General features: G+C 40.8%; 1 protein-coding gene across 1 annotated transcript in view; it reads right to left on the bottom strand.

Annotated features, from left to right (window-relative positions):
* C1QTNF4 (C1q and TNF related 4) overlaps positions 1 to 22753 on the bottom strand; it is a 63708-nt gene that overhangs the window by 32864 nt on the left and 8091 nt on the right. The window contains exon 2 of the mRNA XM_038139029.1: positions 21673 to 21757. Coding sequence (XP_037994957.1) covers positions 21673 to 21757 — 85 coding nt within the window. The remainder of the gene's footprint in view (positions 1 to 21672; positions 21758 to 22753) is intronic.

The following is a 22753-nucleotide window of genomic DNA, read 5'->3' as shown; positions in this document are numbered from 1 at the left end:
CTGGGATTCTGTGCAGATTTCTATTTGCCTAAATGTACTTGGATTCTGACATGTAGGGTATGTCCTGATTTCAGCTGGGGTAGAGATAATTTTCTTCCTTTTAGCTGGTGCAGTGCTGTGTTTTGGATTTCATACAACAACAATGTTGGTGTTTTAGTTGTTGTTGAATAGTGCTTACCCGAAGGCAAGGACTTTTCAGTTTCCCAGGCTCTGTTGGTAAGGAGCTGCACAAGAAGCTGGGAGAGAGCACCTGACCTGCACTATGGAAAATTCCACACTGTGGAACCTCATAGTCAGTATATAAACTGAGGGGAGTTGTCTCAGGTCCTGCAGATTGATGCTCAGGGATGGGATGGGCATCAGTCAGCAGGTAATGTGCAATTGGATGGTGAGGACATGGGAGATTTTTGAGACCCTGGGATGAAAATACATGACAATGAAAAGAGGTGTTATTCTAGAAAAGAATAGCTTTGGATAATAGTTGGAAAAAAAGGAAAGGAGAAAAATTATTCATGTGATTCAGACTGTGAACTAGAAGGAAGAATCATTAGAGAAGTAAATTAAGGTGAACAAGGGATGGCAGGATTTCAAGAAACAGGGAACAGAAGTCTTAAAGGTTCAAGATAAGATGAATGGGGTGGAGTTGAGACCCCAAGATTTCCTTCGGACAGTTGATCATTTGAGGCTAGAACACAAGAGCTTCACTTAAGCATCAACTGACACCTTTCTATCTTTTCTGAGGGCATGACCTAACCATTCAGTCCTTCCTTTTCTTCTGAGAGGAAATCAGCCTGAGAGAACAAAAAGAAAAATAGCTAAAAATATACAGTGAATCATGGAAAATTATATCTACTAAATTTCACAGTGTACTGCTATTGCCATAGTAACCCTGGTTGGTAGATTACTGCAAGCTGTTTCTTTGCTAAATTTTCCTGGAAGCTTTGCCAATTCTCAGTTTGGTTTCAACATGAAGTTTAATAAAAAGTAACTCTGAGACCTCACATTGTCTCCTCCTATCTCTCTTTTGCCATCTTCTCCTTTTATTCCTTTTTGTAAGAGACAAGTCCTTTAGGAAGAGTTTTCAAAGGCACCTTTTACCAAAGTTGTAAATGGACTTATAGTAGGATTTGTGCAGTATGTTATGTTTCTGGTTCTTGATTTCCAATTTAGTGAAATGCAATTCTTTGTTGGAAAATGAAGTATTACTTATTGCTGCTTTCTTTGGTTGCTTTTCTCATTCCACCTAACAGAAAAGTCCAGCTGATCAGTGATACAGTGCCATATTTCACAAAACAAGAAAGTAAAAAACAGCATGAGAGGGAAAACATGAAAGGGGACTTTAGATCTTTGTCCTACTTTCTGAAACTAACAGCTTCCAACTGTGATAACAATCCCCAACCAGAGAGAAGGGTAGGAACTATAAAGAAAGAAGGCAACTCAACCAATGGATTTATTTGGTGAGAGCTTCTTTCTCAGGTATTCCAGAGGTGCATTTCATGTGTGCTTTGAGAAACAGAGCTTTGCATTTGGCCTCCAGGTATATAGCTAGTCCCATTCTTCTCTCTTCTGTAATTTCAGAAAATTAGGATAGGTAATGTACAATGCCACAATAGAAGATGAGCTGACAAAAATTGTTGGGAAAACACTGTGATTTAAATTCATCATTGCTATTGATGACTACTTGGTAATGCACAGTGAAACACACACAATGTCATTCCTGCAGAGCAGTGCTGTTGGCCTTTTCCATACAGAAGTGGAAACATGTCCAAAAGAATGATATCCTTCTGGCAGATGTATAGGATCATGAGCACGTGGGGTCCTATAACTGCCATTCTTTGGCCAATGTGTCATGAAACCATGATGGGCAGAAGAGATCACATTTTAGATTTTGGAAGCACACAGATGATCACTTTCTCCATCTGCTATATCTCAATAAAATGTAAAAAAATCCTTCTTTAAGAGGAAAAATAGTATAATTGTGGACATTTAGAAGGATGAATTATGTACTGGAAGAATAGAACCAGTTAGGGGAAAAGTCTTGTGACAATTGAAATACCAACTCTTTGGAGACAAGGGCAAAAAACCTTTGGTGTGTAAACAGGAAGTTCCTGTTTGGCTTGATTCTTGAGCATTTCAAGCCAAAGGCTGAGTAGTCAAAGAAACAACTTTATGAATCATCAGATGCAGAAAGAAACTTTCATGTTTGCCATCACAGCAAACACAGAAATGTGAGAAGGATGCACAAGGGATATGCAACCTCTTTTGCTTTGAGAGAAAAAAAAATACTAAGTTAAAAATAAAACTTAAGGCAATACTTCTGGTACAAAAAGCTTTTAGAGTCAAAGCCCTTAACCTCTTAAAATATGACTGAGTCATCTACATAAACTTATTTTGGGCAATACAAATTTAATTCTTGCTGCTACATTAGTCCTTAGAAGACCCTGTGTTTAAGTTATAAACGACTGTGTTTCATCTACAAAACAGTGTCAGTAATTTCCTTTCGTTGCTGCTCCCTCCTTCTGGATGGTTAAGAGGAACTCAGTAAGTTCTCTAAAAATGGAGATGTATTTTCTTTTTAATAAAACACACAGACCTATACCAGAAATTAATATGACAGAAGACTGGCAGAATCTAAGAGTGTAAAATAAAACAGGAAGGGAGAGCAGCTGTACAAAATAAATGTGTAGTGTCCCTTGAAATATTCTCTATACAGCGCTTTTTTGGTGAGAGAATTGTTATCACCATGCAGGTGTACAATTGTAGACTGAGAGAAACAGTAGAGAGTAGGAGTGTGATTGGACACTGACAGAGTTCTAGGACATTAATCAAATACTGAAAATAATTTTAAAAAGAAGAAGTCGAAAGTTGTAACAAAAAAGCATATTCAAGTGAGCTCTTTTGAAGGGAAACCATGGTACACAGACCCAAGTAGTTCAGCTCTGATTCACTAAATTAATAGTCAGTACTGGGTAGGGAAAAATATTTCACATCTTTTATTTTTACAAATCTCTGGCTTAACATACATAAGTCAGTTTGGGACGAGCTATCTCAAATTTATCAAAGAAAGTTCAATTACCCTTGAGCAGTTGATATACAATGGTTTATTGTTCCAGTGCCCACACACTGGTTCTCTCCTAGGAATAAAGCCTAAGAAACATCTTAACATAAAATCTGAAATGAACCATCTTCATATAGGGAAATTGGAGAAAGCTGTCAGATGCTAATATTTCAAGCCCTATTAGAAGTGAAAGACCAAGATTCTCTCACACTTTGATAGTCTGTGCCTTCTTCCTACACTGTGCAGACACATAAAATTGCTGCAATCACTCACACATATTGATAAATAATTCTCATCAAACTATGTGGCCAGATGACACACAGTGTGCTGTAAAAGAAAAGAAAGGTTTTCAAGAGAATTATCAGGGCGATACATTGACACTCCTCTTTTGTCTTTTAGAATTGTGGTGATCCTGAAGGGGAAATTCTATTTATGCAAAAGATAGTATAATAACATTTCTCAAATTACACATTGTGAGTGTTATGAAGGACAGAAATGAGGGCTTACCTTATTGGAATTATCCCCAACAAGTCTAAAAGAGTGTGTGTGGTGACTTTTCCTACAAGTTACGGGAAAGGGACAAAATAGGGGACCATTAGTGTTTTTCCATTTGTCACAACAATGCCAAATTTCAAAGTGCAGTAATTAAAATAGAAGACCCCAACTTAGTGACTGCTTTGGGTTTTTCAGTCTGCTTTTCTTATGCAACAAAGATCATGTGGTCTTGAGGAGAGACACATTTAAGAGAAACATGTTACCTGGCCAGGGAGAGAGCCTGGAGGTCCCGAGCAGAGAGTCAGCACAAGCGTAATTGCAAACCAGTAACCCAGCAAACCTCGCTGCCCTTTGTTCAGCCAAGCAAGTAAAACTGGGGCAGCAATTGATCTGGAGCTACTGACACAGTGGAAGAAAGGAGGAAAATCTAGGGACACAGTTCTGTAAGTCACTAAGGCTCATTATTTCTGCTACTGATTAAACAACCAATTTGCTAAAAAGGGATTTTCTTGGCTCTTCACTCACATTTTAGAGTTCTTTGATGCAGAGGAGAGAGTAGAATTGCAAAGCATGTCCTGTACATAATTGATGGGCCTTACTGACATCCAAAACCATGTAGAAATCCCAAAGCATCCAGATTACCTCTTGAACTGCAGGACAAATACCATGAACTACCTCTGACTTGCAACTTGTTTTTTTTTTCTTTTCAGTCTTCCAGTTCCTTGGGTTGCAAATATATGAGACTTGACCTGTTTCAAAATGCTTCCATCATTAGAGGACAACACTACTTTCATGCAGACAGATCTGTACAGACTTACACACTCTATTGCAGCATTACCAAATATTTACTCTTTTAATTGTGATTAACACACATTGTTCATGTTTGAATTTCATCCACCAAAACAAAGCAGCAGCTGACTTCTGAGTTATATTACAATTTTTATCATGCTGGGGGGTTTAAATTGATTTTTCTAGTAGTGACCACTTCCCAATTAAATAAAGTTAGTCAATAGGTCTTAAGATAAGTTTCAACAATGTTTCTTGAATTGCTATTAGTTTAAGCAGTTACAGAATTTACAGGATTTATAGTCTGATTAAATGCTTGAAATGCTGACATTTTGAGAACAATGTGGAAAAGGGATCCTATAGTTACTAAAATTTCATCTAAGAAACTTTAACCTGGAAAGGTTCTTGCAAGTTTAGATGTTAGAAATTATTCAGAATTCCACTTCTCACTTAGTAACTCATTTCATTAGCAAAAGACTGCTGTTAGCCCACTATTTAAAATTTATTCTGAAATGCCATTTCATGGTGAAGAGAATTCAAAATATAGAGGAAACTGGGACATAAGAAATTCTAGTCTTTTTGTCTTTCTTACTCTTGAGAGAACTGTAGTTTGTTCTTAGGATTTCCTGACAAGGCCAGGAGCAAAGACTTGATGGACCTTAAGTCCTTGTGTGTCCTATGCACATAGGAATCTCATTTTGCTATAGCCAGGGCAAAAAATGGAGCCTTCAACACAGTCTAGCCTCAACCCAGAGAGAACCACATCTGTAGCTGTTGCCACTTTTTCACTGAATTGGTTCTTCAGGAATGTAGTCAGTCAAAATATATTAAAATTTCACCTACAGACTTAGGGCAAGTTTTTAGAGGAGATGCAGCAGAACAACTGATGCCAATAGGTATCACCGAATATTTCCATCATATTTAGTGCAATATAATTTAACAAAAGGCTAAGGGAGAATTTTCTGATCTCTGAGTTGAAGAAATCAAGCTGTAAGTTGAAGGAAGAAAGAATCATTGAACGGTTTGGATCGGAAGGCACCTCAAGCTTTATTTCTTTCTTTGAACTTTGAACTGGAGATGCCCATTCCCCTCGTTCCCTGTTGGGAAGGGGCAGCGGGGATTTGGCGCAGCAGTTTCAGAGGACTCGGCACCTTATGCATGACCCAGAGGTTGGCCAGAGCTGCTTGGTCCCCAGGGGACAGGGGACAAGGCTCTGAGGCACAGGTAGCCCAAGACCACCAGGGTAGAGCTAGGCAGAACAGCCAGGGACAGGGGCAGGCCCCGCTGGGAGCCCAGGACACCGGGAGAACTCTCTGACAGGCCTGGCCCAAAGCAGGGCTGGAAACACGCCCGAGCCGGGCCTGGCACCGGCACCGCAGGCACAGCTGTGACAAACTGGGAATGGACACGGCTGTGACACACTGGGAATAAGCACGGCCACGACACACTGGGAATAGGCACGGCCACGACACACTGGGAATAGGCACGGCCACGACAGGGCGGAGTTAAACTGCAGAGCCCGGGCCAGGGCGGAGTTGAATTGCAGAGCGCGGCCCCGGCAGGGCTGCAGGCCCCGGGTGGAGCCGCTCAGCGCCATCAGGGCTGCTGGTGCTGCTCCCAGCAGTGCCCCAGCCCTGACAGACAGAGACGCCTGCGTCACGCTGTGCACTTCCCTGGACACAAGTGTCCTGCCATCTGCACCTTGCATACCAGCAAGAGGGATTCTGGTGTCTTTGTGCCCGCTTGGGTGGTTGTCAGCCTACCAAGCCTTGGAAAGCATCCTCTGACTTTCACAATAACATTCAATTAAAGCTGGTTGAAGATGGGCAGGAGTCACATAAGGACAGTCATAGAAAGGCTGCCCACAAGGATATGAAAATCTCTTCAGGGGTAGCACATTTAGGCTGGATCCCATTAACTGCATTACAAAAAGTGTTGAAAGGAATCCTATTGCCAAAGGCAAACTCCCTTTTTTTTTTTTTTAAATAGTGGGAATCTAAATAGTACACAGATGTTGCCTTCTTTACTAAAAATAAAATTCACTGGGGCAATGGTTTCTAAACTAAACAGTGCTAAGTGATCTTACAGGTGCTTCCCTGATGCATTTCTAAGACTGATAGCATGCAACTGGAGCTTGCTTTGAGCAATATTTCTGAAATTAAACTTCATCAGCTTGCTGAACAGAAGAAGCAGACTCCACCTGTGTGCTCTCTGCCTTCAGTGCTGAAGAGACATGGCTGTAAGCAGCCTCACTACGCCAAAAGTTCTCTATGTTCTGCCTTCAGGACAGCTTTGTCCGGACTTCACCACTAATCACAGTGGGGTGCAGATCAGGTGCAATCAGTCTGCAAAGCTTTGATCCATCAGCATAATCCAAGGTGGCTGCTGTTCTCCCCAGGACTTTTGCAGCCTTACAGGCTGTGGCCAATTTTTTACCCTTTGTCAGCCTTTACACGGTTTCACTCAGCTGCACCTTGCATCAGAGTACCACAGTGACTCTGATGCACTGAATGAAGGATATGCTGGAAAACGTTTTTCTGAATACAAAGAGGTGAGGAAAACATGTCATGCAGGATATTTAAGCTTTGAAAGTCTAGTAATTTGGAACTATATTTACTACATGGAACTGTCAGCAAATACACTTTGCAAGGTTTTCATATTTCTATGCTGCATTCCCTATGCCATGCAGTAGATGGCAGGAGCCAATAAAAGTTTCAGTTCAATTTTTGTAGAAGTAACTAAGTTGATCAGACTTATCTTTGTTAGATTCTCATGTTTAATTTAAAAGAATTTTAGAGCAGCCTTTTTACATTTATGGACATTATTAATACACATAATATTTCTCCTATTATAAGGTTTATTTCTTTATAATATAACTTGTATTATTAAATGATTAGTCTTTGAAAATTGTGTTGATATTTCAGGGAGTTTTTTTATGAGCTCTGAGACTTACTAGACAACTTTCATAAGTTTCCTAACTTAAATTACACTTTAGGTTCTGTTTTTGTGACATGTGAAATATTTACTTCCATGTTATTTCCTTTTGAATACATCAGTCATACTACAAACAACAGAAGAGGAACATGCTCTAGGCATTAAAATACAAAAAAACCAATGAAATAAAGCCCATATCAGAATTACTCAAAACAAGCATAGGTTCAAATATTCAGTTGCAAGGATGACCCCTCCTCCTTAAATTACTCCTCCCAAGTTTAATAAAACCCAAAATATTTTGCTTTGACTATCAATCAAGATTCCCTATGAAATATTTAATAACTTTTTTTTAAGTGCTGAGCTAAACTGTAACTATGAGGGACATAACATTCTGTTGTCAGTATCAGTTACTCACTACATCATGCAATCCAAAGGGACTTAGCAGAGAAACATAAGCAAGCATTATGAGAATTTTTTCTTTGAATTCAGCATGGTCCAGCCCATCTCTGCTTCCTGAGAGGAGACAAATATCTGTTTGATAGTGTGTGCTCTTTGTCCACCCAGCTGAACCTCTCAGCTTGTGCTTGCAGAAGTCAGGGGTTTAAGACTGAATTACCATGGGAGAAGAAAGACAGGCTGCAGCCGTGCCTCCTCTCCTCCAGGAGTGTGTCTCAGCACTTGCAACCCCTGTGTGTAATTGCCTGTCCTGTGTTGCTGAAGGAAATGAAGCATATGGCTTTGAGATATCAGAGAACAGACAGTTAATTGTGCAAATGTGGAACCAAGCAAGTATTGTTACTTTAACTGAATCTGGGAGTCCTGTAGTGCTACTATTTCCAGCTATCACTGTCTGGATTATCAATTATCTCAGGTATGACTCATAAACATCTGGTTATAAGGAAGAGCTACCACCACAACTTTTTTTTCTGTGATGAAAAAAACATTCCCATCAAACTGGATCACTTGGGGATAGACTGTTACTGTAAATTTGTCAATGCAACTTTAACTGATTAATCTGGTTTAATATGAATGAGGCACTCGACACAATTTCAACCTCTATTAAACATACTTGCAACCCTTGTAGATGAGGAAACCCTCTCTATCAGCCCTCCTGTGTAGGCACACAGCTTGTGGTAATGGGGAGTGGGGCTGCTGCCGAGCCTTGTCCCTAATGGGCTACAGCTGTGAAAAGCAAATGGGCTACAGCTGTGAAAAGCAGGTGAACAGCATTGAAAGAGATGAGACATGGGGTGCCCAGGTGCACTGAGCACTCACCAAAGGGCACACAGGTGCAATGCATGAACCATGAGGGGTATAAAAGGCTGGGTTAAAGAAGAAGAAGGGCTGATGCTTGCAGCCTTCTGAAGTGGTGTGATCTTGCTCTGTCTGGGCAGACACTGGAAGCCTTCTGATGTGGGGTGAGGATACTCTGTTTGGGTGAATGCTTAAAGCCTTCTGAAATTGTGGTACTTTGTGCATTGTGGCCATCTGGACTGTGTCATGTACTGTACCATACTGTGACACTCCTGAGCTTCACTTGTCAGAGTCCTGGGCACAGTCTTTCCCTGCTGTGAGGACTTTGGCTGCCTGTGCCATTGTCAGCACTGATTCCTGTACTTGTAACCAGAAGTGAGGCTGCTGTGCAAGGAGTTCTGTGATATTGGGCTGCCAGGAGCCTCCCTGATGGCGTCCTCTTACGCTCAAGCCTTTCTGTTGTCCTGCCTGAGCTATGTTGCTGTTTTGTAGTTTGGCCATGTTCCTTCCTGAGCCAGATCCCCTGATCTCAGTGTCAGGGTTGTCTTTGATCTGTTATATCCCTGAAGACTTGTCTGGCAAGCACTGGTTTGTCCTCTGACCCTACGTAGTGTCACCAGACTTGCTCAGGTAGGGTGGGACTTCATCCTTGTTGGTGAGGTCATTGCCCTGCTGCCCTGCTGTCACCCTTGGCTCCCAGCTCATCTTGCCTTGCAGAGCAGCTCTTCTCTGCTTCCTCACACCAGGTCACTGGAGCCACTTCTTAAGTAAGGATCTTTTCTAGTGAGCCAGTGAATTGCAAATATGATCCCAAACACTTGAAGGAAGTGTAGTTAATTATATCTAATAGCTGGCATATTTTCAACAGTGCACCGGAGCAAACTGGTATTAGTAAAGCTAACTTGTGAAGCTAACAGTGCTCATAGTAGGCTGAGTCTGCTAAATCCCCGTGATAAACTGAAAAACCCTGGACTGCATTGTTTTCCAACCAGAATCTCAGTACTGTTTTGGTTATTTTGTTTTTCAGCTACTGAAGGCAGAAGTAGAATTCATTAACACTCTCTCTGGCATACAAAGGTACTTATTCTCATTCATATCCTATAAAGAAGCAATGTATTTCATCAAGGCACAGGGCAACAAAATATAACTGTTTGAAGCCATGATTGCTTTTCTTCTAACCTTACTGGGTGTGGGAAAAGGCCTTTTATTTAAATTCCTTATGATAAATTTATTACTTCTGCAATGTATGTATTATTCGCAGAATTAGCTTTAGCAAGAGAATTTAGGCAAGTTTGGAAGACAAGAGAGTGATTTGAGGAAGAGTTCATAGCAACATGATACAGTGGAGTAGAACTGAAGGCAGACCTCAAAAGGCTATGACATAGTGATGGTATTTCTTCTGGGACATGTAATCAGTGAAAGTCATGTTTACTGTTCTGTCAAATTTCTTTTAATTTTTGAATGACTTGTCAGCTCAGGAAGCTACTGGCCACTGCCTGGTACAAGGAGTTGTACAGGCAGGCACTGGTTAGAAGTAACTCCCAGCTCTTCAGGTTTTCAAAGCTCTTAGCTTCCCAAAGCCCTATGGAAGTTATACAAACTGTTTTTAATGAGTCCTGAAGACAGCCTAGTGGCTACACTGACTGAAATACCAGATTTTTGACAGAACTTACTTCCTTAGTACAGCTGTGATCTCTCTCTCCATCTAAACCTTCTTCACCCATACTCAGGCATTCTCTCTTTCTCCCCACCTTAATCTACCTTCATAGCTCCATCACTTTCAGTTGCAAAACAATAGTTACTAAGTTAGCCTGATAGCTACAGTTTTCTATTGAACAGCCTATTATAACAGTTTTATGTCAGACTGACAGCATTTCTAGCCTTACATCATGAACTATACTGGAAAATCCTAAAAAACATAGGAAGATATTATTTTGGGGGTTTATGAGTCATTAAGTATGGCTCAGGTCCTGTGAGCATTGAGAAAACAAAAAGAAAGCAGGGCCATGTGCAATGTGTTGGTATCACTGATTATACACAGAACTTTGTAGAAGCAAAACTAAAACACACTAGATTATTTTCAGACAAAAGTATTTTATTTAAAATAATTTCCTAAATCTCTTTCTACAAAACTGAAAGTCTAGAGGATAAATTTTACCTTTATGCTTCCATCAGGTGACTGCTATTCACACAGAAAGAGAATGAATAGAAGACTGACTATCTCCACTTCAGACATTTTTGATTTCTAAACTATCATTAAAATGCCACAATCCCACTGCAGTCCTGTTCACTTCAGGATTTTCTCTCTTATCACAGCAGTCAGTCGGTTTGGGCTCTTTGCTTTTCTTGCCATTGTGCACATTTTAATACCACCATCAGAAAAGGATAATGATGGCACATCACAGAAAGTTTTTGTGTTTTCAGCTCCATATGCTGGGGTGTAAGTGAACCTGTTGATAATTTAAATTGTCCCTGTAACTTTTTGAGGTTTCAAAATGTTTCCTGCTCTTCCTCCAATAGTTACAGGCTATGGCAAATCAGTTCACTTTCTCTGAGTGGGCCAGAAAAAACATATTGACAGACAAATGCAAGAGAGAAAGGACTGATAAATTTGTTACATGTTCACACCTCAGTACTCAGAAAAGTCACTGCCCGGATTCTAAATTGAAATTCATCATCAAAGTTAGTATTAATAAATCATATACCAGCCTCTGACAGAGGCCAGAAGCTTAACAGATCTTGGAGAACAAATTTCTTTCATGCTCCTACAGGTGGTCTCTGCAGATCAGTGCAAAAGCTGAGTTAGACTCATGTGGGGACTTCCCGTCCCAAGGGCTAAAGAGAATAACCTGGGGGAGACCTGGGCAGGTATATTCAGTGAAACTACCTGCACCAATCTGAGATTCAAGTCGGAGCATCCAGAATAATTTTAGGGAACTGGGAAATACTTGCTTAAAATTTCCTTATGCCATTATTTTGCCTTGGAACTCTGAAGACAGTGGACACCTTCTCAACAGCAAGGTGGCAGGGATCATTCAGAAGACTTCAGTACTTATTTCAAGATTTGTAGGTGCTGTTTTCACATGACAAGACAGGAATCTCCTGGATGCTTCTCTGCCCTTTGAAGGAAATGGGAAGTCCATGCTCTATCATGCTGTAGATGTCCTGTTTACAAGCAGGGAAGTGCTGGTGGCAGATGCAGCGGTTGGAGGCTGTCTGGGGTACAGTGACTGTGGAATAATGAGTTTTCGATATTTGTTGAAACAAGTAGGGGCATCAACAAAACTTCTACACTGGACTTCTGGAGAACTCATCACCAGTTCTGCTATGATAAAGAAATTAATCACCAGTTCTGTTATGATAATGATGTAGAGGTTTACTTTCATTTATGTTTTCTTTCCAATTTCAAGCTCTAACTGATCTCTCACAAAACCTTTAGATACCTAGTTAAAAGCAAACCACCTCTGATGCTTTCTGATGCAAAGCTCTACAGTGTCAATTGGATAATTCTTGGAATTCTGGTTGATGGAAGGACTATTCTGTTCCTTTACGGCCGTCACTGTCCATAGCCTAGACTGCGACTCCTCCATGATGAATGCCTGTCATATGAAGGTGAAGTGACCTCTAGCAAGTTGACATTTGTTTCTTGTAAGCTGATTACTGAAACCTGATTACTCAAAAAGCCCTTTTATTCTTTCCATCCTCATCAAACACTCTTCTCACATCAAATGAGTTTATTTACTTCCACCAAGGACTAAACCCCCAGCTTTACAAGTTCAACAAACTCTTTTACAGGCATTGTTTATCCAAGGGGGTTGATATAAATGCATGCACTACAATGGACACCAACCCCTTTCCTTTTCTTCCACCAAGTAGCAACTTAAAAATAGTACAAATTAACCTCTTCTTATACATTGTTTTCTTCTCACTTCCTGCTCACACAGCATTATGGGGCCACTTAATATTTTCTGCATATATTTATGTATAAATTTACTTCCTTAGTTAAGCTATTATTTTTATTTTTAATAAGCTATTTTATTTTAAGAGGATGCCACCACTATAAAAGATAATAATAACATGTTAAAGTTGCCATCTACTACTGAAAGATGAAAATTGTTTATTGCTCATCATTAGCAGTGTTTGGCTTATCACTCATTCTGGGGCATGCATACTGAAAACAGACCAGTAAGTTTCGCTTCTGCTTATGATTTTTTTTGCATTAGAACAAGACCACTTTGAATAGGCTGCAAACACAGCAGAAAATTATATTCACATTAGATTCTCCATGGAATTACAGAGTAAGAGTTAGTTCCCAAAGACTGTTCTGTATACTTTGGATTTTACAGAACCAAAGACTTGGCGTTCTCCCAGAAAATTGAGGTTTAAATTATCATCCAAATAGTGCAGCCAGCTGCCTGTAGCTATTTTTTAATTTTACACAAGGAAAGAAAACAAAGGTAAAGTGAAAGATATTATAAAAGTCTCTGTGATTTCTTGTCTGTGTCTGAACACTCAATCATGAGATTGAGTGTCTACATAAGAAGTTCCTGTTTCTTTATATGCTACTGTGTACAAGCTTGTACCTCATTCAGAATATAATCTTTGCCTTAATCCATGTTGGTATTAATTATACTTTTAATCTGTCTTGCAGATGTTAAACCTTGGGTGGCATCTTGGCTGTATAGTAGGTGGGGGAGGTTTTTTCTACAAGTAGGGGTTTATCCAGACAAGTAAACTGAGTGGCAATAACACCTGTGTGTTTTGGGCTGTTATAAATGGCTCATGAAATGTTGTAATACATTCTGATCTTAAGAAAAGGATGGGACAAAGACTGTTGTTACAAATATAGATTTGATCTGAGGCTGACTGTACCAGGGGCTGCCTGGAGCAGCATCTCTTCTCTTAGGTCTGCTGGCTGATCTTTGCTTGCTGTGAAGGAAAAATAACAGAGCGCTGCAAATAAGAGAAATCTTTTCCTCTGATTTGTTAATTTTGTACATCTGCTCACTTTCTACCCTGCCTGTCCTGCAGCTGGCCTTGATGTTTTTGTTACTGAGTTGCTTCCCACCACAAGGAGAGCACCACAGAAACTGTTTTGAATCATCACTTCCATTCAAGAATAGTCACTCCAGTGCCCATGGATTCCAGGGAACCAAAGTGGCTTAAGCATCTGTATAGTTGGTCAGCAACTAAATCCCTAGGTGCTCAAAAACTTCTGCTTGTGAAAATAAAAATCCCCTCACAATAGAAATATTAAAACAGGCTTGTCTGTACAGGGCTTTCTGTGATCTTAGCAAAAGCAGCAATCTCACATGGCATTTAAACCAGTGGTGGAAGTGCTGAACAACTCTTCCTTCACATTTTTTTTTTCCTGCTAAGAATACGTGTTTGCTCTCCCATAGGCTACTGGAAGGGTGAGATGACTTACCTGGCCCATCTTATGAACTATATTTTCAAAAGCACATTCAATAAATTAATTCTTCATTTCCTTGTATAGAATGGAGTCATCGCGTACTGTATTAGGAGCTTTGTTGATAGTGAGAATCAAAATGTGAGATTTGCTTAACACAGGCAAGCAGCAAATGCAAAGGATCTGCTCCTGACATGTTAATTTTCAGCTTAGGCAGAAATAAAGAACTGAGTGTCCTCAAAAACAGACACTTGCATATTCCCCGAGATCTCCTTTGCTGTGGTAGAAAATACTTCAAATTTAAAAATGAACTAGTTAGAACTGGTTCCACTAAGGGTGTTTGAAGTGTACCTGCAAGAGTTCCAGATTTGCTCACATTGTAGAAACTTTTCTGTTTACTACCAGCTAAAGTTGTACATCTGATCCTGAAGCTACAGGGGCAAGAATTTTCTGTAGAATATAAATAAGGGAGGAAATATGGATTTCTTGTGCAGGGTGATAAACAGATCAATACTACATGAAAGAGATATTGATGGGTATGAAACTTATGTAGTGAAGCATGCTCCTTTTATAATTTCAAAATTAACAGAATTTTACACTGGAACTTACATAGGGTTTTTTTTTTTTTTTTTTTTTAGCATAAGCCAGAATTGTACAAGGATGGTTTGAAGAAATCAGAGATTCAGACTGCAATGTCAGCACTTTAGGAAAGAATTTATTAGATGGGCATTTTACTAATAGAAGAGTGAGTGATTAAACCAGCAGCACAGAGAAAGAAGTGTCTGCTGATATATAAACTAGCCATGTAGGAAAAGAAAAATATAACCAAATGAGAAGCAGAATTTCGTTCCACTTGGAAGGAACATTTAGATAAGATACAGGGCAATTCAATATGATACACATAATTGCTTCTGAAGAGAATAAACAAAGAACTGATCTATAGTAATGAATACCTGCACAAATCAAAGCACTTTTTTTTTTGGGGGGGGGGGGAGTGGGAGGAGGAGCTTTATTTTGAGTATGACAAAGAAAAGTATCCACAGTTAATTAAATTATATTCAAAAATCATGAAGCTGTCAAAGCTACTGTATGCTGCCTTCTAAGATAAAATCAAAGTTTGCAATGCAGGAAAACTGGGAAGTTCTGACGACTGACAATGTGTACCAACTCTCAGGCAGACTTTTAGACATGCAGTAAAATCTGCCAGTTCCAGCACAGGCTTTCATTGTTGAGGTAACCTAATAATAATGAGAAAGCTGAGAGAAATGCCACTGAAAGAAAACTAGACATGACAATATAAAGTTGAGATTTACTACTGTGTAGATCTGCGAGATGAAGGAAGATTTTACTTTGCAAAAGGCCTCCAAATACTAAAGGTGAACGTAAAAATTAAACAAAGAAGACACGGAAAATCTTATCTGGTGGATACACCAAACCTTTAGTAAAACACAGAATGAGTTTTTTCAAGAGGTACAGAATAAGTAGAGTAAGTCTAATTTCTCATGGATCTGTATGATTTGTACCCCTAAGTGCTATCTATCTCTTCTCCCAGCAGTAGGTCTAGATCTCCCCAAGGTCTGTGTCTGTTCAGAGACTGGCTGACTTTGAGCCATTTGCTGACAAACAGCAAATGTACAGTGGTTCAGTTCTCCTGCCTCTCCCCTGGGTTTTGCTTGCCTAGCACAAAACACATAGAAAGGTAATTATCCTTAATACCTCCACCATATTTTAAAATTTAGGTGGTACCAAACCTTAGTCCCACCTTTTGTAATAATAGGTAGGAGATGGGTTAAAAGGCAAAGAATCAGCTTAGGGAAGGAGATGAAAAAAATCTTGGATCATCATAAATATTGTAATGTCAGCTATTGTTCCTGTTAATTGAGAATGTCAAGGATTATTAGGTACCCAGGGAATAAGAATTGATTCCTCAGATTCCTGACTGTACGAAAAACCCAACAACCCACTTTGCAAATTTCAGAGATTCTTGGAACACTGCTGTAGGAACAGCAGTGAAAATGCTTACTATATAACTGCGTAATGATATGAAAAGCTGGAAGTGCCAATGGTTTGTGTTTGTCTTTTTGCATGCTTGCCAAAGATCATTTTTCACTTCAAGGACATTACTGAAAAATGTTGACTATGAATCTTAAGTCCCTACAGGTATTGCTCAGAGGAGCAGGCAGAGTAGGAAAGAAGTTAAACAGAATCAGTTAATATCTTGGCTGTTACTCCTACAGAAATTTAAGGAATTTTGTAGTGGGATGCATGCATCATCTTATCTCCCTTTCATAACATTGCCTGACTGACCAAGAACTTGTTCCAGTAAATAGATTTTATATTGCTTAACTTTCAGTTATGTTGTGGGCTGTTTCAACTTAAATGAATTTTCAGGATGTCAAATATCATGTTAATAAATTACAGTTCTTCTGCCCACAGATCAGTACTTGTGAATCTTTTACAGCTGATTCAGTTTCTTGCTTTATTTAACTGAGAAGTCTTTTCTATTGCCCCTGAGTTCCCCTATTGCGAGAAAAAAAATAAATCAGGATTTACCAGGTGTGTCACCAGTGAACATAAAGAAGTTCACAACATTGTACAGTGGAGAAACATTGGTATTAAAATCTTCAGCCAGTAGTGGCTTGCATTAATGAAGGACTCTGATACCTGAGTTGATAAAGGACTGGCCCCAGGCAGATTTTGTAGTGCTGATGTATGTTCCTTTGGATGTCTTGCCATATATCACAGAGCTAAGCTTTGTATTTCAGGAGCTGGATTTTGATGTTGCAATCGCACAGGTGTTAGTAAATAATTGCCTGTCTTCTCCAGAGAGACATAGAGATGACAGGCACCATGGGATGAGGAAAAGCCTACTCTGTGTTACATGTAGTGAATGCAAACTGCTTTGAAAACTGCTTGAGTGATGCAGGAACTCTTCATTCCCATCTTTTACTAAGAATGGTTAATCTATAAATGAAATATCATGAGATGTGAAAATCTAGAATCATAGAATTACTGAGCTTGGAAAAGACCTCCAAGAACATCAAGTCCAATCGTTGAATAAACACCACCATACCCACTGATCCATATCTCAAGGTGCCACATTCACTCATTTTATGAACACTTCTAGGGATGGTGACTCCACTACTTCCCTGGGGAGCCTGTTCCAATGCTTAACAGCTCTTTCAGTGAAGAATCTTTTCCCTAATACCCAACCTGAACCTCCCTTGGTACAACTTGAGGCCATTTTCCTCTTGTCCTGTTGCTGGTTGCCTGAGACAAGACACTAATCCCAACCTGGCTAAAACCTCCTTTCAGTTTGGAGAGAGCAGTGAGGTCCCTCCAGAGCCTCCTTTTCTGCAGACTAAAGAAGCTGAGCTCCCTCAGCCAGTCCTTGGAAGGCTTGTGTTCCAGACCCTTCACCACCTCCGTTGCCCTTCTCTGGACCTGCTCCAGCACCTCCAATGTCTTTATTTTAGTGAGGCCCCCAAAACTGAACATAGTATTTGACATGTGGTCTCATCAGTGCCAAGTACAGGGGGACAATCACTGCCTTGACCCTGCTGGCCACTGTTCCTCATAGTTTTCTTGGCCACTTGTTCACTGCTGGATCATATTCAGCTGCTGTTGACCAGAACTCCTAGGTCCTTTTCTGCTGGGCAGCTTTTCAGCCACTGTTCCCCCAGCCTGTAGCCCTGCACAGGGTTGTTGTGACCCAAGAGCAGGACATTTAATTTGTTGAACCTCCTGCAATTGGCCTCGGCCCATGATCCAGCTTCTCCAGATCACTCTTCAGAGTGATCCTCCAGCAGATTAACACTCCCAGGTAATTTGTAGTCAGCGAATAACAATAAAATCACCAATTTGAGCAGGGTGCCTATGAACCCTATAAAACAAAGTTAAAAAGTCATTTGGAGCTTCCTGAGTCTACAGAGGATACCCATCTGATGTGACACAGCTAGGCCTGTCTGTGAGAGAGAATCCCCTTGCAAATGAAGGCCATTGTGTTGCCCAGAGCCTGAAAATGGGATTCCCCATGCTTGGAAAGTACATAGTTAAAAAAACCTCCAACAATAAATGTCAAATACTGATAAAGAGTTGCTACTGTGTATATTTTCACTGGAACAGTGCAATCCAGAGCATGGTGGTGAGAGATGAAGGTGGCAGGGTGCTACTCACAGATGAGCACTGCAGCTAACATAGTATAAGCCCTTGCCATGTATTCATATGAGACCAAGGCAAGCCAATCTGTTTATGGCACTTCCTTATAGAGGACCTTTTATATTCCTGCCATCTCTCCAAATTTGTTGAGCTTATGCTGTGCTGATCCCACATTCTCTTGTCTCTCCTGGCACAGCGATTCACAATGTGCTGACAACTCAAATAATTTTTGCCTCTCCACTCCCCGTTGTCTGCTTAATATCCATGGTGCACCTGGTGTACCCTGTTCCACTTAGTTGCCACCACTGTGATGGGGCTTCACCCTCCTCAGGCTCATCTGTAGGGCTTGCTGGGGTAGGAGTGAGGGAGGAGAGTGAAGATGCTCCCTCTTGGTGGTGTGGCATTGTGAGGGAAGGAAGAGGCATGGATGAAGAGGCAATGAGACAGAGAGAAAAGCCAACTCCTTTTGACCAGAGGAGAAGAGGGAAGCACTCCTCCAAGCAACACGGCAGTTTCTGCTCCCTTTCTCTCACCACTTTGTCAGGAAATACTCCTCTGCCATATGAGGAGCAGGGAGGCTGGGCCGGGCTGGAGCAAGGTGAGATCAGATCACTGCAGAAATGGTAAGAGCTCTGTCTTTTTCATGGAGACATCTGGTGAAGCTGGTGTGCACACTGCATGCACACTGTGCCCCTTCTCTCAGGAGGTTCAGGTGGCAGGAGGGGAGAAGTCACCTCCTGGACACTCCATGCAGCTCCCTACCTCATGTAGCCTCCTGATCTCTTCCCTTCCCAGCAATCTGAAACCTTTCCTCTGCAAAGATCACAGAGAAAGAAAGAGATTGACATAATGAAAGCAGAAAAAATTTCATTGCTGTTTCTCCCCTCTGTTCCTGGAGCAGCTGTCTCTGAGGAAAGCCTGAAACCAGACGTGCCTGGCCACACTACTGCCTTTGATGAGTGGCTTGCAGGTTACTTCTGGGAAACAGGATTTTCACTTCAGAAATTTTGAGGACATTACTTTTCATTGCCTGCCCTGAGACAATGTGACCAAAATAGTGTCCTTGCTCCTGCAGCTCTTGTAGCAGGCGAGCTCTGTCTGGCTGAAAAAAGTCCCCCTCTCCCGGCTGCTGCTGAGTGCACTGGGTCAGCATTAAATGAACTCTGTTAAATCAGCACGGCAGGCACTCGTCCCCAGCTATGAAGAAAATAGAAGTGTGCTATAATAAGTTGTGCAAAGAAAGAAGCTCTCTGAATGGCCAAGAATGGGCAGAGATTTTGGACTTGATTGGGTTGTTGCAAATCTGTGAATTAAATGAGGCCCTGTGAGAGAGTAGTTCCAAATAATGTGAGTTTAGGACAGGTAGTTACTTCTTCCTAAATGAGTTTCTGTAAAAAAATAATTGTCATCTGTTTTCTGTTGCTTTCCTACTGAGAGGGAAATGTGGCAGTGTTATGGTACAAAGCAAAAAAAAAATGTTTCCTGACCGAGTTGGAGGTTTGATTGCCAGCTCTGTGCAGCTGATTGGTGCAGACAAGCAAAAACATGCTTAGCACTGTGGTGGCAAAACCCAGGCAACTGATGATTTACAACACAGATCCAGCCTGTCAGCACAATTTACTTGGCTTGCAACTTCATCCCTAATATTTTTTCCCTGAGGACTCCTTTCCCCACCTTATGGAGATGTGCACCCACTTTCGATGGGCACTAACACATAAGGACATGGATGTGAATGCTGGTCATGTGAATGGGTTATGTCTGGGTTGTGTTCAGTGTGCTGTAGACATCCATGCTGTAGGAAGATTGGCTTTTAGCCAAAGATGGAGGAGCTTTATATTGATACCCATTGGCAGAGGCTAGTAATTTCATTATCTGTTCCAGCAAACAGACATGAATTACTTAAGGCATCTTTGTCTGTGTGTGTAGTATAAGTCTACATTTGTTTTTGGGTTTCAGCTTTCCTTTCAGTCAAGCTGCAGGCACATATTTAGTTATTTGTGGGGGAGAAGGGGAAATCAAAGATGATTGGACAAGCTGGTAGCTAAAACTGTCTGTTCTGTGCTATTGGCTGTAAAAACTAGTGTGTCTCCACTATTGCACTGCTTGGGCACAAAATGTCCCTCCAAAGATGACAAACAAGTAGATTATGACCTCATTTGGGCCTACGCTGATGAACATTCATGTCTTACACATATGACAATTTAGTCCAATTTTTAGAATTATCTCAAAAAATGCAAAGTCTGTGAGGCACTGTGGAGAGCAAATTGCTTTCTTGCCTCTGAAACTACTTATGTCAAATGACAGGTGAGGCTCTCTGAGGGGGGCAAATTTAGCCTCCTGTACTTCCTGCTGTGACTAGAAGTCTGCAATCTCAGTTATTTTATTCCTGTATTGTTGATTGCAACGAGCTTGCTCTGTGTGGGCGCAGGAAGACTTTACCTTCTGGTTTAGGCTGGGATAGATTTAATTTTCTTCCCAGTAGCTGGTATGGGGCTGTGTTTGGATTTGTGCTGCACACAGTGTTGATAACAGGAATGGCTTCCTTACTGCTGAGCAATGCTCCCACAGAGCCAAGGCCCTTTCTGCTCCTCACCCCACCTCAGCGTGAGGAGGGCAGGGGTGCGCAAGTTAGATGGGAAGGGACACAGCTGGGCCCAACTGACCCAAGGGATATCCCACACTGTATGGCAGCATGATCAGCACATAAAAGTGGGTGAAGAGGAAGAAAGACAGGGACATTTGGAGTCATGGCATTTTGTCTCCTGAGTAACTGTTATGTGTGATGGAGCCCTGCTTTGCTGGAGATGGCCAAACCCCTGACTGGGGATGGGAAGCAATGAATTAATTCCTCGTTTGACTTTGCTTGTGTGCATGGCTCTTGCTTTGCCTATTGAACTGTCTTTATCTCAACCTACCAGTTTTCTCACTTCTACTCTGATTCTCTCTCCCATCCCACTGAGGTGGGTGTGTGTGAACAAGTGGCTGTGTGGGGAATGGCTCCTGGCAGAGGTTAAACCACACACTTCCGTAGATGTAAATAAGCTTTGTTTTGGGGCTGCTGTCCCCCCCATTAAGCTCCCTGCAGATTTGTAGGAACAGGAATTACTGTAATACTATATTCTCTCACCTTGGACACATTCTGCCTGCCAAACTAGGTCAAGGGTTTTGGAGAAGACTTATCAAGCCAGACTTACACTGATTGTGGAGACTTTTTACGCAGAAAGCATTTTTGTGGTTTCCTTTTCCACCCGTTGTTGTGGTCCCACCCAAGATAAACTGCAGCTGTCAGCAGATCCCAAAGATGTAACACTTTCCATCCATTCTGAGTTTCAGGATAGAAAAGTTTAGAGAAGCATGATACTTAATATGATGTCTGAGAGACACAAATTAATTTACGGCCCTTGTTCTCAATTAGGATAAAAGTCTATCTGTGAGATTTTGAACCTACTCCATGTCTCGAAGACTGCATGTCTCAAAGGCAGCATGTACAGCGAAAAGATTGCCCATGGCACCCTTCTGATGCAGGGATTTAATGCACTGAAGATACATGGCATAATTTTGCAATATATTTACTTACCATTAGGTGAGTCAAGCAACAGGAGTGCAATCATTTCTTTCCCTGACATTTTCTTATGTGCATGTGTCAGCAGCATATCTTTTACCTATTTTGATAAAAATGGTGTCATTATTTGCAGAACTTTATGAAATATGTTTCTGAAGGGTGGAAAACTAGCTGTCATACATCCTGTCCATACAACCTGACTGTTGCATGATTAAAACCAAAGTATCCAGACATGTCTGCAGGAAAAAAATAATTTGAGCAAACCAGAGATCACGTGGACTGACACGTATTCTTGGGAAATCTCTGCTGATGGAAATTTCCATAGTTTGGGCATTTAAGCTTCCCATCACATACTGGATCAGTCCCTTGCCATGACTTGTACAAGCTAAAGGTCTTAGGCGCTTCTTAGAAGAAGCAGTTTATATTAGAAGGTAGAGCAGTCTAGAATTGCTAGCCAAGTAATCGTAAAAAAAACCTCAATGTATTTTATAGAAAATCCACATTAAATTCATATTTCCCATCCTTGCTTTCAAGGCTGTAAACAGCTCTGCCCACACAACTTTCTGCCCACAAATTCACATGCAGTTTTTGGCAATATTGTCTCTCAACTGCTCCTTTTGTGTCTCTCCCACACAGAACTTTTTGCTGGGATTCCTCTCCACCTCCATGCTTCCAATATCTGTGATAAATATCTGTGTATATATTACACATGATTGTATTTTATATATTTATGTATTATCATATGGATCTATAAAATATGATCTCCCTTTCAATTGTTCCTTAAATTGACTTCTTGCCCCAAAGATGAAGGCTCCACTACTCCCTTCGCTTCCTTTGTAATATATGAATTTATCCCTGAATGATAATTTCATGTGTGTTTTGTAACTCTGGAGAAAGGATTGCATTCATTTTTTTCTAAACCATCATGTATGCTTAAAGTGACATGAACATAATAAGGTATAATAACAGATGCAAGCGAGCTGCCCACAGTCCCTGAACTTGGAAGAACAACTAGCAGTAGCCTGGAGCTAAAAACCAAACTGCTTAGGCTACCTATCAGAGAAAGTCCTTTACAGACGTATGTATGTATATAGCA

This window comes from Motacilla alba, chromosome 5 (genome assembly GCF_015832195.1).
Source record: "Motacilla alba alba isolate MOTALB_02 chromosome 5, Motacilla_alba_V1.0_pri, whole genome shotgun sequence".
Classification (NCBI taxonomy): Eukaryota; Metazoa; Chordata; class Aves; order Passeriformes; family Motacillidae; genus Motacilla; species Motacilla alba.
This window is presented reverse-complemented; position numbering and strand designations above follow the sequence as displayed.